Source organism: Dunckerocampus dactyliophorus, chromosome 14 (genome assembly GCF_027744805.1).
Source record: "Dunckerocampus dactyliophorus isolate RoL2022-P2 chromosome 14, RoL_Ddac_1.1, whole genome shotgun sequence".
In the NCBI taxonomy this organism is placed as follows: domain Eukaryota; kingdom Metazoa; phylum Chordata; class Actinopteri; order Syngnathiformes; family Syngnathidae; genus Dunckerocampus; species Dunckerocampus dactyliophorus.
Window position 1 is genome coordinate 14,226,820 of NC_072832.1, and position 14,291 is coordinate 14,241,110.

Genomic DNA, 14,291 nt, shown 5'->3' on the forward strand with positions numbered 1-14,291 from the left:
CAGTACGAACATATTTCCTCTTTTATTTACATTCCTTTTCAAATGTTAACATTTCCCCTAGAACTTTTGATCAGGTTGGCATTATTTTTTTTATCTGTTTTTCCTCATTAAAATAAATTGGCACAATTAAAACATATGTAGACAAAAGTTTATTTACACCATACAACATTTTGTTTTTTGTTTTTTAAATATTTTATACAGGGCTGCAGATGGGAGAGCTTGCCGGGGGAATCCTTCAAGCAGGTTCTGCAGTATTAAAGTTGTGAAATATATTATTTATATAAAAGTGAGTAGTATCTTTATTGCATTGAAAGCAATGAAGAATGTAGCTGGACAAACATTCATTTTAATAATGACACAAAAGATCCTCTTTGCCTCATTGCCATGTTTCACACTAGAAAGTAAAAAGTGTCGTAATGGCCAAACCGACGGTTATAAACTTTTTAAAAACCTGCATAAATATATACATTGTGCTCCTGGGTCTAGCTGGGACCAGACCCAATGAAGCTGGGACCACATGGCGTGTCATTTGCTCTGTGAGGTTTCTTCTGGAGAGATGTGTGGGTTTCTTTGTTTGTTTGTTTTTTTTGTTCCAATTCCTTTGAAAGATAACACGTGATGGTAAATATTGTACACCAGGCTGCCCCGCACTAAGTACGCTAGTGAGAATACAAAAAAGTAACACTGATGGTTTTCCTTTTCCTTTTTTCACCCCCCATTGTTCCTCTCTGTCTCGCTCTCTCCTCAGTCTGTGTTGGCACATGAAGTCCCTGCCACGCTCCGATTATCCAGACATGAATGCCAAGGCTGTTAGAAAAGTCTGTAGCTTTATTCAGTGCAAAATACATCGCCTTTCTCCTCCTTACTCGGTTTGTATTTGTCTTCTTCCGCACCTCTACACCTCGGTTTGGAAATCCCCTTCCTGGACATCCAAGGGGAGGTTGACACACTTTTCCCACTCTGCAGGCGTCATCTCCAGTGAGTCCTTGGCGCTAGAGTCTAGTACATTCATAGTGGCATAATTCTGGTACTCGCACGCCGGGTTGTAGCTCTCCCACGGGTTCTTGTTTGGCATTGTCTTGTCCTGCAAATATGGGCGTTGCGGTGCCACATTAGTGCCACGGCATCCTCATCACATTTTTTTATACGCAAAACACTTTGGAATTCATGTCATTCAAAAGAGCAGATCAGTGCAAAGCATCACAGTCAAACATGGAATCATCTCCCAGTACAGTGGAACCTCTCTTGCCGCTTCACTTACTGTATTTGTCCGGACAATGGAAATCAAAATAATCCGTTTTTTTCAACTGACGTAAAAAAGAAGTTAACCCCTGTTATCATACTGAAAGATACACTAAAGCACCGTTTCCTAATTGTATTGCCAAAGGTGTAGTATGGCGTATCCATGATGCATCTAGTGAATGGTGTCTAATTCTTTCAAAGTTTCGTAACTTGCCGCACAAGCGTAAAAAGAAGATAACCACTGTTGATATCAAGACGTACAGGCCAAACGATGTGGACAAATGGAGGTAGAGGGGAGCCAAAACTCACATTAAGTTTTGCTATCGAAAAAACCCAAACTTGGCATTGTAGAAAAAGTTGCATTGACAGGTATTAGCTTTGTAAAATGTTGAATTGAAAAGTAAAATAGACATAAGCAACTTTTAGTATTATGACATGTGTTTCAATGCCAGTCTTTTTACACTGCCTTATGTGTTTTTGTCTGGTTTTCAGCTTCAGTTGTATTTTTTCTGTTTCAACATACTGGCAGTGTTTGGATGTCGGCGTACAATCACAGCTGCAGGTAGAACAATAATGCTGGTAGCCAACAGAGGCCGCTCTATTTTCTCCTGAAAATGCAGAAGCCATGCACTCCGAGCCCCGCCCCCAACTCGTCATCCCCTCCACTTCAATGCCAGTCAGGTGAAACAGAAAAAAATACAACTGAAGCTGAAAACCATAAAGTTGATGCTGAAAAACAAATGACTGTGTAAAAAAAAAAAATAATCTGAAGATTGGCATTGAAAACCATGTCAAACTGCACAAATAGCTACAAAAAAAATAGTTTTTTTCAATGTCTGTATTTTACATTTTAGTTCAACATTTTACAATGCCCATACTTTTTTAGCGTCAACGCAACTTTTTCTACAATGGCAATTTTTTATTTTCAATACCAACTCTTAATGTTGTTGGTATGTGTCCTGCCTCCTTAGTATCCTTCCTTTTCTGTCCTGCTTGTCCTGGCTCCATGGTAGCACCGCGTAATTCTGGTGACGCTTTTTAAACTAACTTGTCATGCAAGTGTATAAAGAAGTTATGCGCTGCTCTATTCAAACGTAAAAACAATAAAACACTGTCTTAATTTTCTTGCCGGATGACCACCATATACAACGGCATCTCTACAACACATCTGGTGACTTGTGCATGTTGTTTTTTTTTAAACATTTTGTACTAGTTGCATCAGTTTAACTACTGTAAAAACAACGAAAAATAGCTGAGATTTAGCAAGTTAAACATATGGTTAAAATAAGTAGTTGGTAGCCGGTACTAGAAAGCTTTAGAAAATGCTTTTCTAACATTCTTACTTATCAAACAAGTGCAAAAAGACATTTTGTGATTTTATTAACAGGTACAAACAAAAACATGTATACAGTCGCCCCTCGCTGTTTGAAAAAAATGATGAATTAATAAAGGATCGCTGTTTCATGGTTACCTATGGCCAATTATTAGTCAAAAATATTGAAAGACAAGTCATATGTAGTATTCTGGTCACGAGGTGTCAGTGATGTTACATTGATGAGAAACTCCAAAACTAGTTAGCTCGGTAGATTGCTCTTGTTAAAGCGGCGGCTGTCTCTTGTGTCACTTTAGAGATCCCGTAGCCTGCACATAAGCGGTGCGCAATGTGATGTAAACAAAGTTAGCAGTACACTATTGTCGAAGCGTACATCTATGTATGCAGATTCATGTTAGACTGGCTGTCCTGTGTCTCAATCAAGTGACAAACGTCATAGTGAGGATGGATGACAAGCTGATCTTTTTTTTTTAATGGCATGCGATCAACTCACATTACGTTTGAGATATTACAACTTTCCCAATGTCCTATTATTGCTTATCATGTCACTATATTATAATAATATGGAATATAATATCATTTTATTAGCTAATAGGAGTATAAAGGTGATAGGGGTGTTATGAGGTGTACAGTCACGGAAAAAATGATTAGACCACCCTTGTTTCTAAAGGTACATTTGTTTGGACAAATATAATGATGCCAAATGTAGCTCATAAGAGTTTAATTTACGAGCTGATATCTAACAACTTCCATGGTTTTCTTGATAATAACCAAAATAACTTAAGTTCATACATGAATAGCTATAGCATTGTACTGCCAAACAATTGAACTCTTATGAGCTACTTTTGTTGTCATTGTTATTTGTCCTAACAAAGGTACCTTTAGTTGTATCAGGCATTAAAATGAACAAGAAACTGAAGAAACGAGTGGTCTAATCATTTTTTCCATGACTGTATGTCTACAGGGCAAAAAAAACGTTTTTAGAAGGTCATAAACAGGTTCTCTATGCTCTAATTAGAAAAATATTCCATTATTAATATTGCATCCTACTTCGGGGAAATTCACCTATTGCAGCCGGGGCTTCAATCAAATAATCCTCATAAACGAGGGACGACTGTACTGTAGTATTCTGGTCATTAGGCGACAGTAATGTTACACTGATGAAGTACGTTTTTGGCTTCTTACTTTGTCCTTCTTCCTCACTCCATCTGAAACTCGTTTTTAAGTTTAAGAATACATAGATTGGAAGCTAACAACATAGCGTGGTAGAATGCTATGCTAAAAGTGGCGGCCGTCTCATGTGGCCTTTCAGTGATGCCGTAGCCTGCACATTAGCAAAGTGGTGTAAACAAAGAATAATAGGAGTGTAAAGGTGATTTTATGTCTGCAGAGCTCTAATAATGGTAAAAAATATATATATATTTAGAAAGTCATAAACAGGTTTTCTATGCTCTAACTACGAAAATATTCCATTTAATATTGAATCCTACTTTGTGGAGATTCACTTATCGTGGTCAGGTCTGTAACCATTTAACCGTGATAAACGAGGGACAACTGTATGTTTTACTGATGAATGGCGTAATACAGAGTACCTGTGGCGCATCTGGTGACTCCAGCATCTTTACTTAAACATTCAAACTTGTCATAGAGGTCTATAAAAAAGTTCACCACCACTGATGTTAAAACATAAACACAAAACACCCTTTCAATTTTCTCGATTAATGACAAGGGTATAATACAGTGATTCTCACAAGTCTTTTTTTTTTTTTTTTTTACTATTTGCACAAGTTTAACGAAGGTAAAAAAATTTGAAAACCACAAAAAATATCTATACTTAGCGGCTATGCTAGGTGGTAGGTTGCTAGAAAGCTCACGTTACACAATATTCTCACCATATTCTCCATCTTTTAAAAATCCTTGTTAAGGATGGTCCTTCTTGTGGAGTATGGCTGCAAAAAAGCCAAAGAAAAAGCACAAAAAATAACTGACCTCTTGTGCAATTGCTGTCCTTTTGGAAATAGTAATGCGTACGCAACAGAGGTCTTGCGAGGTTTGCTAACAGTGATCGGAGACTTTTTCCTGAAAAATTCAAAACTCTGTACGGCTTCAGGTGTGTTGGACTTTAGAGGTTCCACTGTAGGTGTGGTGCACTATGCTACATATTAGGGTCCCTATGAGTGCGGCATTCGTATGGACGTGCTCGCACTGACATTCCACTGACGCTGTGGCAAATAGGAAGGAGGCGCTGCTCGGTGGCAGGGATTATGAATGGAAAGTCATTTGTAGAGTAGAGTCACTGGTGGTGGCGGCGGCGAGGAGTTGAGGGGAGAAAGGGTAGTGATGTGCTGGTCTTCTGTGTGACTGTTTGCACTGCTAACTGATTTTTGGACTGTACTAGTGCACTATATGGACACAATAAGCAGTCCACCTATCAAAGATCAATGAAATAAAGCTGAAGCTGTGCAATTGAAGCCATTCTAAGTCTTTGGGTGTTGTTAGTCTCACAGTGTACAGGTGCTATAACCAGTCAGTTCAATGACAAGCATTTGAATTTCTGATTTGTCACAAATTCGAATGGCTTCATCACTCATATAGCGAACCTTCCATGCTACACGCTGGTAGAAGAACGTTTGGACAGCAGTAACTTGGAAAAAATATACAAACTCTTCCTCCATAGTTAGTTCAAAAGGCAGGTACAATATCTCCTATTTTATCTCCAATTTCAAACTTAATTTTTTTTTTTAATAGTGTTTACTCATTATGTATACATCAATATTGATCTTTTCTAACACTCCAGTCACGTTGGTAGATATGTAATAATAAAAACAATGAGGAATTGGGTCAGTTGTAGTGTAAATGCAGCCTGAGAAGAACAGCACATTTCAGGTAAAAGATGTTGATTGATTAAATAATCGGCCATGCATTCATGGTTGAAATAAAAAGGATGAGGTTGCTAAGTCGATAAATGTGTATGTAAATCAAAGTGCATTCATGGCCTTGCATTGGAATGGATGCACTCTCGATCTCAACATTACCAAACATCTTTCTTCCCTGAGACTGCCCTTGTGGAGAAAATGCATCTTTCCTTTTAGGAGGGGGGCGGGGTTGGCGATTCAGTGGGCCCCCCCCGTGGCCAGCTGCTGGCACTATATAAGGGAAGTTCACTTCCACACGAACAACTTAATCTACATAACCTCTCATTTGCACAATCACACACATGTAGCCTGCACTGAACATCTAAATAAGCTGTTTCCTCCACTGGTTTCCTGTTACTCACCATGCTGCCCATATTTGGTATGTCTCGAAATCGGTCCAGGGTTTGAAATTTCTGATTCAGTTCCTGGAACAGCTCCATGTGTCTTTTCCTGGTGTGCATGACTTTCTGCAATGGCAAGGGTTTTTGCTTTGGTATTGACAGCCAATAATGGAAATGCATCTTCTCTCCACCCACTCGCACTGTGATCAATGTGTTAGTGTCAAGATAGTTTACTCATCGGCCAGATCTGCTCGTGTCGGCATATACTGTACTCTATATATACAAAGAACTGCCAAAATAAAGGAAACGTTGGGACCGTTTGTTCAAGAGGACGGGAGAACTATTTGATTGAAAATGGCAAGAGTATCTGCATTTAACTTAATTCTTTTGTGACAAATTGCCTCATTTAACATTTTGTTGGTGTACGAGAAATCCTTATAATCAAATCTTGGCACTGGGCTTCCATTTAAAAAGGTTGGCGTGTGTCTACTTTAAAGCAGAAAGCTCCCCATGCCAGAACAGCTGCCAGAAGCTTTCATTCTACGTTTCCTTTACTTTGAAAGGGTACTATATATATAAATATATATATGGATATACATATATATACTGTATGTATATATACTGTACATACATACATACACACACACACACACTATACAGTAAAACCTGATTTGGCAATGCAATTGAATGCTAAAACCTGCCAAAAGTGGGTGGGAATTTGCACGCCAAGACAAGTGGTTTCAATCAGATATGAAATGCGCAAATGATTTTAAAAGCATATCATTTCAAAATCAACATAGCGCCGATGGATGGAGGATATGGAGGACAAAATGTAGATGAGAACGCTCGCCCTGTTTGTCAGTGGACAGCCTTGCTTTTACCTTAACTACACAGCATGACAATAAATCTTGTTGGGTCAAGGCTGTGTAGTTCCAATAAGCTTAAGAGGCCCAAAAAGTGCTAGTAAATCAAATGACAAAACACAAGGATGGCTTCGCTCCGTATACTGAAAAAATAAGACAGATGCATGTCTTAAGGCGAGAAACGTGTTTTGACATACCTCAAAGTCCAGATCAGAATATCTTGATTTCCTTCTCTGTAAAAAAGAATAAATACATGAAGCATTAGGCATTAGGCGCAACATTAGGTACACCTTGACTAATGACTCTAAAAGCAAGAACTGTATTACTAAAGATTCTGTTCTTCACAAATATTTTACAGTGGTAGTTATAGCTGTAACAATTGGATATAACAGTAAACAATAAGAAAACGATAAATAACGATTAATCGATTATCAAATTAACTACTTTGGTACTCGATTGATCGATTTTTATTTAAAAATGTAAATATTGTCTAATTTCAGCCTGTCAAATGTGAATATTTTTTAATGTCCTTATTCATTTTATCTTTGTGTTTTAGGCAAAACAAGATATTCGCACACATCACCTTTGGCTTCGGAAAACAGCGATCAACATTTTTTACTCTTTTCTGCTAAGTTGAAGACCAAATCACTAAACTTTTGTTTTTGGTTCATACAGATTTGGTCCATCTAGGGCCTAATCCATTACTCGATTAATCGAAACAACAAGCTTCAGATTAATCGACTAAGAGAATATTTGTTAGTTGTAGCCCTGGTAGTACTAGTTTGCAGTGGTGTGGACCCGCACCGCATTATACAGGTGGTTCTTGGGTTACGTATGGGTTACGTTCCTAGAATGTGATGCGAGTCGAGTTTTGGTGTAAGTCGGATCTGATACCTAAATTAACCACCGGTTCACTCACACAGAACACATGAAGGACATGAAATACCGTAATAAATACAATAATAAAACACTACGAGTTAAATGAAACAGCAATACACAATACAAGCCGAAGTACTAGCAACCTTTCTATCGCAATAAGACCACTAAACTGTCGCGTCCAGAGGATCAGTGACCAGGCATTTATGTGTACTGTAGTGTTAAAGATGATTTCCGATGTGTGTGAACGTGGCATGAGTCCTGATTGTGTGTATGTGGATGCAGGAGGATGTTGGCTGCGTGCAGAGTGGACAGTTGAGTTTGCTGATGTTGTTTTGGTGTGCTTCAGCCTGTTTTGTTTTTGCAGTAAAGACATTGTTAATAGACTACCTCCTCATCTTCCTCACAACACACATGTAGACGTTGCAATGCGATCTTTATCATTTAATGATGGTCGCGACCGTCTCGCGGCAAAAACAAGTGCGGCCAATATTGAGCACAACTTGTATTCTTCTGCGGTGCACTGTATCTAGTTCTCAAACGAGTCTCGTGTTTATGGACCAAAATTCATGTTTTTAATTAATTTGTGGGAGAAACGTCATACCACGGAACACCGTAACCCAAGGATCACCTGTACTGGCTGTTCACATGCAGGTGTGCCTAATGTTGTGTCCATTGCACACAACAATCCTCTGTTCCTCCAGTGTCCATTTATATACCTCTAAGGAGCTCATAGATATTGTGGAGCCCGTCTCACTCCGTGAAAGGCCCGCACTCTCCTCCATCTCAGCGAGGAAGTTCTTGACGGCCGTTCGGGGTTCAAAGGGCAGGTTCTGCATCTGCTCTGGGGCGCTGGGATACTGCTGCTCCAGGTTAACATTCATGTGGTCCATGCCTGACGGGCTGATGTTAAAGTCGGGGCTCATCTTGTAATGCATCAACCTCTCGTGCGGCAGCGTATCCATGGTGATGTTCATCTTGGCGTCCTCTTTTAAGTGGGCGGGCAGCGTGGCTGATCCGGAAACTGCCGCCGAGGCACGGGGCATGACTATGTAGTCTGTCTCCATCATCTGGCTTTGTGGTGGGTGGCCCTCCATGTCGTGGCCACCCATGTTCTGGTCACTCTGGCGCATGGCGTCGTCGGTGCACAGATATACGGCGCGCCGCAATTCTGCGTTGCTGTCGGCGAGCGACTGCTCCTTGAGATCGCCCACTCCCATAGACATGTGCAGCCCTGAAGGCTGCTGGATTATCACTTTGGAGATGATGTTGCCAGGCAACGTGGAGTAGTTGAGGCCTTCAGGAGCTTTCTCGTCCTCCTCGTCATTGAGGGAGATGCGGGAGAGAGTGCCTGTGATGGTGGCAGCACGACATGAGCCCATGTCTTTGTGGAGCGCTAGGAGGAAAGTACAAAATCAGTAAATTAACTGTCACAATGTAAGAATGTCCACACATTATCAAAAGAATCAGAGACTTCCAATCAATTTGAGATGAATCTGCTAAAGCTGCTTAAGACCATGCTGTCAAACCGCAGCTTCACCTTACAAACCAGTGATGGACAACAAAGCAGTCTTCAAAGGCTGAGGAACGGCGTTCCACAGGGGTCTGTCCTTGCTCTGATGTTGTTCAACATCTACATCCACGACCTACCAGAGACAACATCACAGAAATATGGCTATGCCAACAACCTAGCCTTTATGATGTGACGACAAACATGGGAAGCAATGGACGATGGCCTTAACCAGGACATGGGTATCCTAGCAGCCTATTTAGGTAGCTGGCGTTTACAATGACAACGACAGTAACAGCAGCCTAACATCTCAACAACAGAGAAGCCAAATGGGAACCGACTGTACTCATCAACAACAAGCAGCTGGAGTTCCAGCTAGCCCTGAGGTACCTTGCCGTACGAACAGAACACTCTCCTTCAAACAACATCTTGAACAGGTGACGGCCAAAGTGTCTTCAAGGATCTCACTAATCTGACGTCCTGCGGGCACTAGCTGGGGTGCCTCTGCCAAGGTTCTCCAAATCTCCATGCGAGCCCTGGTCTTCTCTGCAGGTGAATACTGTGCTGCAGTCTGGTGTACAAGCCCCCATGTCAAGAAGGTTGACGTCGTTATAAACAATGCCCTTCGGTGCATAACTGGCTACCTTAAGCCCACTTCCGTGTTCCACCTGCCAGTGCTAGCGGGAATACCCCCGGCTAGTCTCTGGCTGGAGGCTGCCACCCTCGCCCTAGCCAAGATGGCCCTGAGACACGACTGGCATATTCTGCACAACACCACCACGACACAGTCGCCCCTAAGCAGACACAAATCTTGCCGTCCTTACAACAAGGAGGCACAAGAGCTGCTTAATTCCATCCCTGAGGACCTGTCGACAGATTCATGGCTGGCGGCACCCTGGAAGCTGGAGCGGGTGTGGGCAGGGTCCACACGTATCCATCGCTACATTCAGGATCCAGGAGTCAGCATCAAAGGAGATGACCTTCCCCGTTGGCAGTGGACCCTGCAGAACTGCCTGCGAACTGGGATTGGACACTTGAAAGCATCGCTGAGGAAGTGGGGCCTGGCAGAACAAGATGCATGTGAATGCGGGGAGCCTGACCAGACTGCAGACTGCATTATCACCACCTGCCCCATCTATAAACCACACTCAGAGGCCAGCTTCTTTGATGTGGGACCTGAGACGAGGATGTGGCTGTACGCTACTGAGATGGATATTTGATGATGACATGCAAAAGAAGAAGTGAAGAATCTATTGTATTCTATACTAAAGGGTGTTAAGTGTACTGATAGTAGACACTTCATCTTAGCTGAATGCAAAATTAAATAAAGTACTTCATTAAATAAAAAATAAAAATGCCTGTCCTCTAAACAAGCCCTTTCTTTCCTTTGACTATATTTGGCTAATGAATGAGAAAGATTTATGCTTCTGTTCCAAACAAAAAAATAATGCAAGGAGATTTCAAAGTCTGACAAGAGCACCCAGACACTGGAGACCTCTGCCAAGGCATTTGTCAACTGTGAAATTTCTAAAGCTAAAGGGATCCAATTCCAAATGTTTTTCTGGAAGAGATGATAGATTGCAATGTCAGATTATATCAAATAGGATTTTTTTAGTAATTGCTGCCAGTGGCATAATGTGGATCAGATCCTGATCAAACGCGACGTTAAAGTACCTTTCTTTCCATTTATAAAGATAACATTTGTTTTTATAAAAAGTTTGATGTATCCAGACAGGAAGTTGCAAACAAACAACACCACACTAATGCAAACTATAACAATAAAACTCAAAAGTTTTCCATTCCATAATTTAATGCTCATGGAGGACGTAAACAGCCTTAAGGCTTGTATCCCGTAAGTACATTCTCATCAACTTTTATACCTGAGGTAACAACGCAGAGTGTGACTTCTGCTCTAATAATAATTGTAAAACACAGAGGAGAGTAATCTGTGAAATGCGCTGCTGTTTTTACTACCGTCTGTTCTTGGTCATGATTTATTCATGCCACCTGACTGCTCTTGCCTTTCGCGTCGGTTAGGTCCACTTTAGTCTGACAGGATTGAGGAATGTGGGACAAAAGACCTGCTGAGAACTGTGAATAAGTGGGAGTTTTAGACTGGAGTTTAGCTTAACCTCTTGGGAAGATTTCATCACAAAACTTCAAGTTATGCTTGTTTGTGGCTCAAAAGAACTAAAGGCGGGGTTATAGAGAAGCATTACCTTTCCGCTCATATGACTTAAGTCATAAGTAACATCCTCCAAAGGCAAGAACTTATATTCTTTGATATAGTCAATTATATTTACAGAAATCCTCATGACAGAATAAAACCCCAAAACATTATCACAGTTTGTTCCTGACTTAAAAACAACATATAAAAAAGTAGCCAACAGCTTTTTCACACTGTTGTGTTTTCAGATTAAAGTCGGCGCTTTGGTAACTGTGAAAAAAAAACTCCTGTGGGGATTGTTGGTTGTTATGTAACGGGAGCTATTTTTACTGTCTAACCTCTTTTTTGTGTTTTTTTAGATGCGAGGCGAGGATATTATTGTTACGAGAACATGTGCTCTTTACCTGATCTGCAGGCGATGTCCACGTCCTTCTCGAAGTCAGTCTGCAAGCACAACGTGGTCACATGATAAGTAAGACATTTAATATACTTGCAAGGCATGCACATTTTTATTTTGTCATGTCTGGACTACTGTAATGCACTTCACACTGGAATAGGTTACAATGCACCTTCGCTTACAGCTAGTCCAGAACTCTCTCGCGCCGCTTTTAACAGGAACCAAAAAAAGGGAGCACATCACTCCAATTCTTGCCTCCCTGCACTGGCTTTGTGTGTTTTAGGATCGATTTTAAGATTTTGTTTGTTTTTAAGGCTTTGAATGGACTGGCCCCACAATACATTACGGACCTCATCCAAATTTACACTTTAGCACACTCACTGAGGTCTGAGGGCCAGCTCCAACGTGTTGTCTAAGACGAGCCTTAAGACAAGGGGAGACTGGGCCTTTTCTGTAGTCGGCCCCAAGCTGTGGAACGCTCTGCCCCCTTATGTAAAAGCAGTCCCCACAGTCTTGTCTGATAAGTCTCTGGTTTTCAAATCGGGGTTGTGTGGTCCACTGTGTCTTTTATCGTTTTATTTGATTTGATTTGGTTTTACTTATTTTAAGATTTGTATCTATTTTCTTTTGTTTTTTATTTGATTTATTAGTTTTTTTATTGTATTAATTTGTACTTTACTTTTTATTATTTGCTGCTTTACAACTTTGTGCAGTACAAAAATAAAGTGGATTGGATTGGGGTTGGACTTTAAAATATGAAAAACGCATCTCGGTATGATGCACACCAATGAAAACTTCATTCAAAATATGAAATAGAATCATTATTATTGTAAAGCCATTTTTGGAATACAGATTTTCTAGTAGATCTCAGTGGAGCGTGGAGGTGTACCTACTGAAGTGGCCAGTTTGAGCATATCATTGCATGACAATGCAGGAATGGGAAGCACTTTGCAACTGCTGCAAATGACCGTATTAAACCGAGACAGCAAGACACCATTCTGCTTTTGTGAAGACTATTTCCCTCAAAGGGGTATTAGAATACTAATGGCAGATCATTTCTTCATCATGCCAATGGCATCGTGGGGCTAGATGAAGAGACTGGCATCCCAATTTCAAAAGGTCGGGCCGAGAGTGGTGCTCCATTATCCTGGGAGGGGAAATGAGAGAGATGCATGCCCGTACAGGATGGGCTTGGTCATTTCAATCAAATTGAAGTAAAGGATTGAGCTTTCAGTCCAGGAGGAGCACTAATGTCATGTAGCGTCTATTCACAAATAATTATATGAGCGAATGAAAAAAAGACGCAACGCTAAATGGAGGCAAATATAGCAGCACCTCATTTCATTTCATCCTGTCGAGGATGCTGGTCAACCTCTGACTTTGAAATAATTTGCTCCCATTGGAAATGATAGAAATAAAAATAAGTTAATCACTGGAGAATTTGGCATAAAATATCTGCGTAGCATACTGAACTGCCGCAAACCCCAATGCTGGGTGGAAATGAGGCTTTTGATTCATGGTAATGATTGCTTAAAAGAGAGGAAATTGCACTTACCATAATCTGAGCGTGGCCATTAGGGAAGCCTCCTGTTGCATCACCGCTGATTGGATCTTGGCAGTTTCTGAGTCGACATCTGAAAGCATCTTGGACCTGAGGACAGGCTTGCTTTCATTATCTGAGTCGAGTTCTCGCAAATTATCAACATGTTTATTTGCAGATGTTCCGAAAATCCTGAAAATAATGCATCTCCAGTATTGAGAATGGATTAGAAAATATGCAGTGGCTGCTCTACCTCTCTCCGTAGGATACAGTGCACCATCACTATGACGAAACCCTGCAGTGAGTCAAAGACTGCAAAGAGGATCTGAAAGAGGATGGAACGCTTGTCCGTCATGGCGAGCACTGCGGACATCCAGGTCAAGGCCAGTAGAGGTAGGACAACACAAGAACTCCATAGGGACGCCCTGAGAGGAGGCATATAGGATGTATAGAGGAAATAATGCATAGAACTGTATGGTGCTGGTAGTAATATAAGGGCCATTAAATTTACAAGCACAAACAAGTTGTTGTTTTTTTTTTGAATGTCTGCTGTGATGTGATTTATAGCGAGAACATCAGTTGCCATGGCAGTGGCTCCACATTAGCGTGGTGGACCTGCTGTATATGCAGCATTGTCTTATTGATTCACACGTCACTTACATTGCATTGCTAGCTGTAGTCGCTGACAAAGCAGTCGTTGATACGACACCACATTTGGCGCACTTGAGAGTTAATCCCGTGTGAGGCTCACTCATCTGTCTGTGGGGCAGAAGAGACAACGGCGTGACCAACGACGCTAACAACCACTCACTCTGCATCGTTAAATATTAGTAACAGCACACGCAGCCAGCTTGTGGGCGTACTACAGCGTTTCATCTTGAACTTATTCTGCCAAAGAAATGTGCATTCATGTCACTCCCAAGAGAGAGTTGACCTCTTTACGTTTATGTCCTATACTTTCCTTTAGACAACATTTAAATGAGCTCTGAATCGCCATACACGTTTAAAGCAGCTGTAAATATTCATAGCGTGTAGCTCCCAGACTCCCCCTATGGTTGTAAAGTGTAATTTACTTATAAGCAACTATCGTGAATCAAAATCTAGAGC

At 41.0% G+C, this 14,291-nt stretch overlaps 1 protein-coding gene across 9 annotated transcripts in view; it reads right to left on the bottom strand.

Annotated features, from left to right (window-relative positions):
- The window catches only part of adgrb3 (adhesion G protein-coupled receptor B3), a 174,395-nt gene continuing 160,104 nt past the window's right edge, over positions 1 to 14,291 (bottom strand). For 7 of the 9 annotated variants that reach the window (XM_054798034.1, XM_054798030.1, XM_054798037.1 and 4 more), the window contains 8 exons: positions 13,845 to 13,943; positions 13,438 to 13,609; positions 13,200 to 13,295; positions 11,652 to 11,691; positions 8,290 to 8,966; positions 6,892 to 6,927; positions 5,853 to 5,957; positions 1 to 1,084 (listed from right to left, as the gene is read on the bottom strand). In XM_054798034.1, the coding sequence (XP_054654009.1) occupies positions 896 to 1,084; positions 5,853 to 5,957; positions 6,892 to 6,927; positions 8,290 to 8,966; positions 11,652 to 11,691; positions 13,200 to 13,295; positions 13,438 to 13,609; positions 13,845 to 13,943 (1,414 nt within the window). In that variant the 3' untranslated portion in view covers positions 1 to 895. The remainder of the gene's footprint in view (positions 1,085 to 5,852; positions 5,958 to 6,891; positions 6,928 to 8,289; positions 8,967 to 11,651; positions 11,692 to 13,199; positions 13,296 to 13,437; positions 13,610 to 13,844; positions 13,944 to 14,291) is intronic. The other 2 variants (XM_054798032.1, XM_054798035.1) reach the window with 1 other exon arrangement.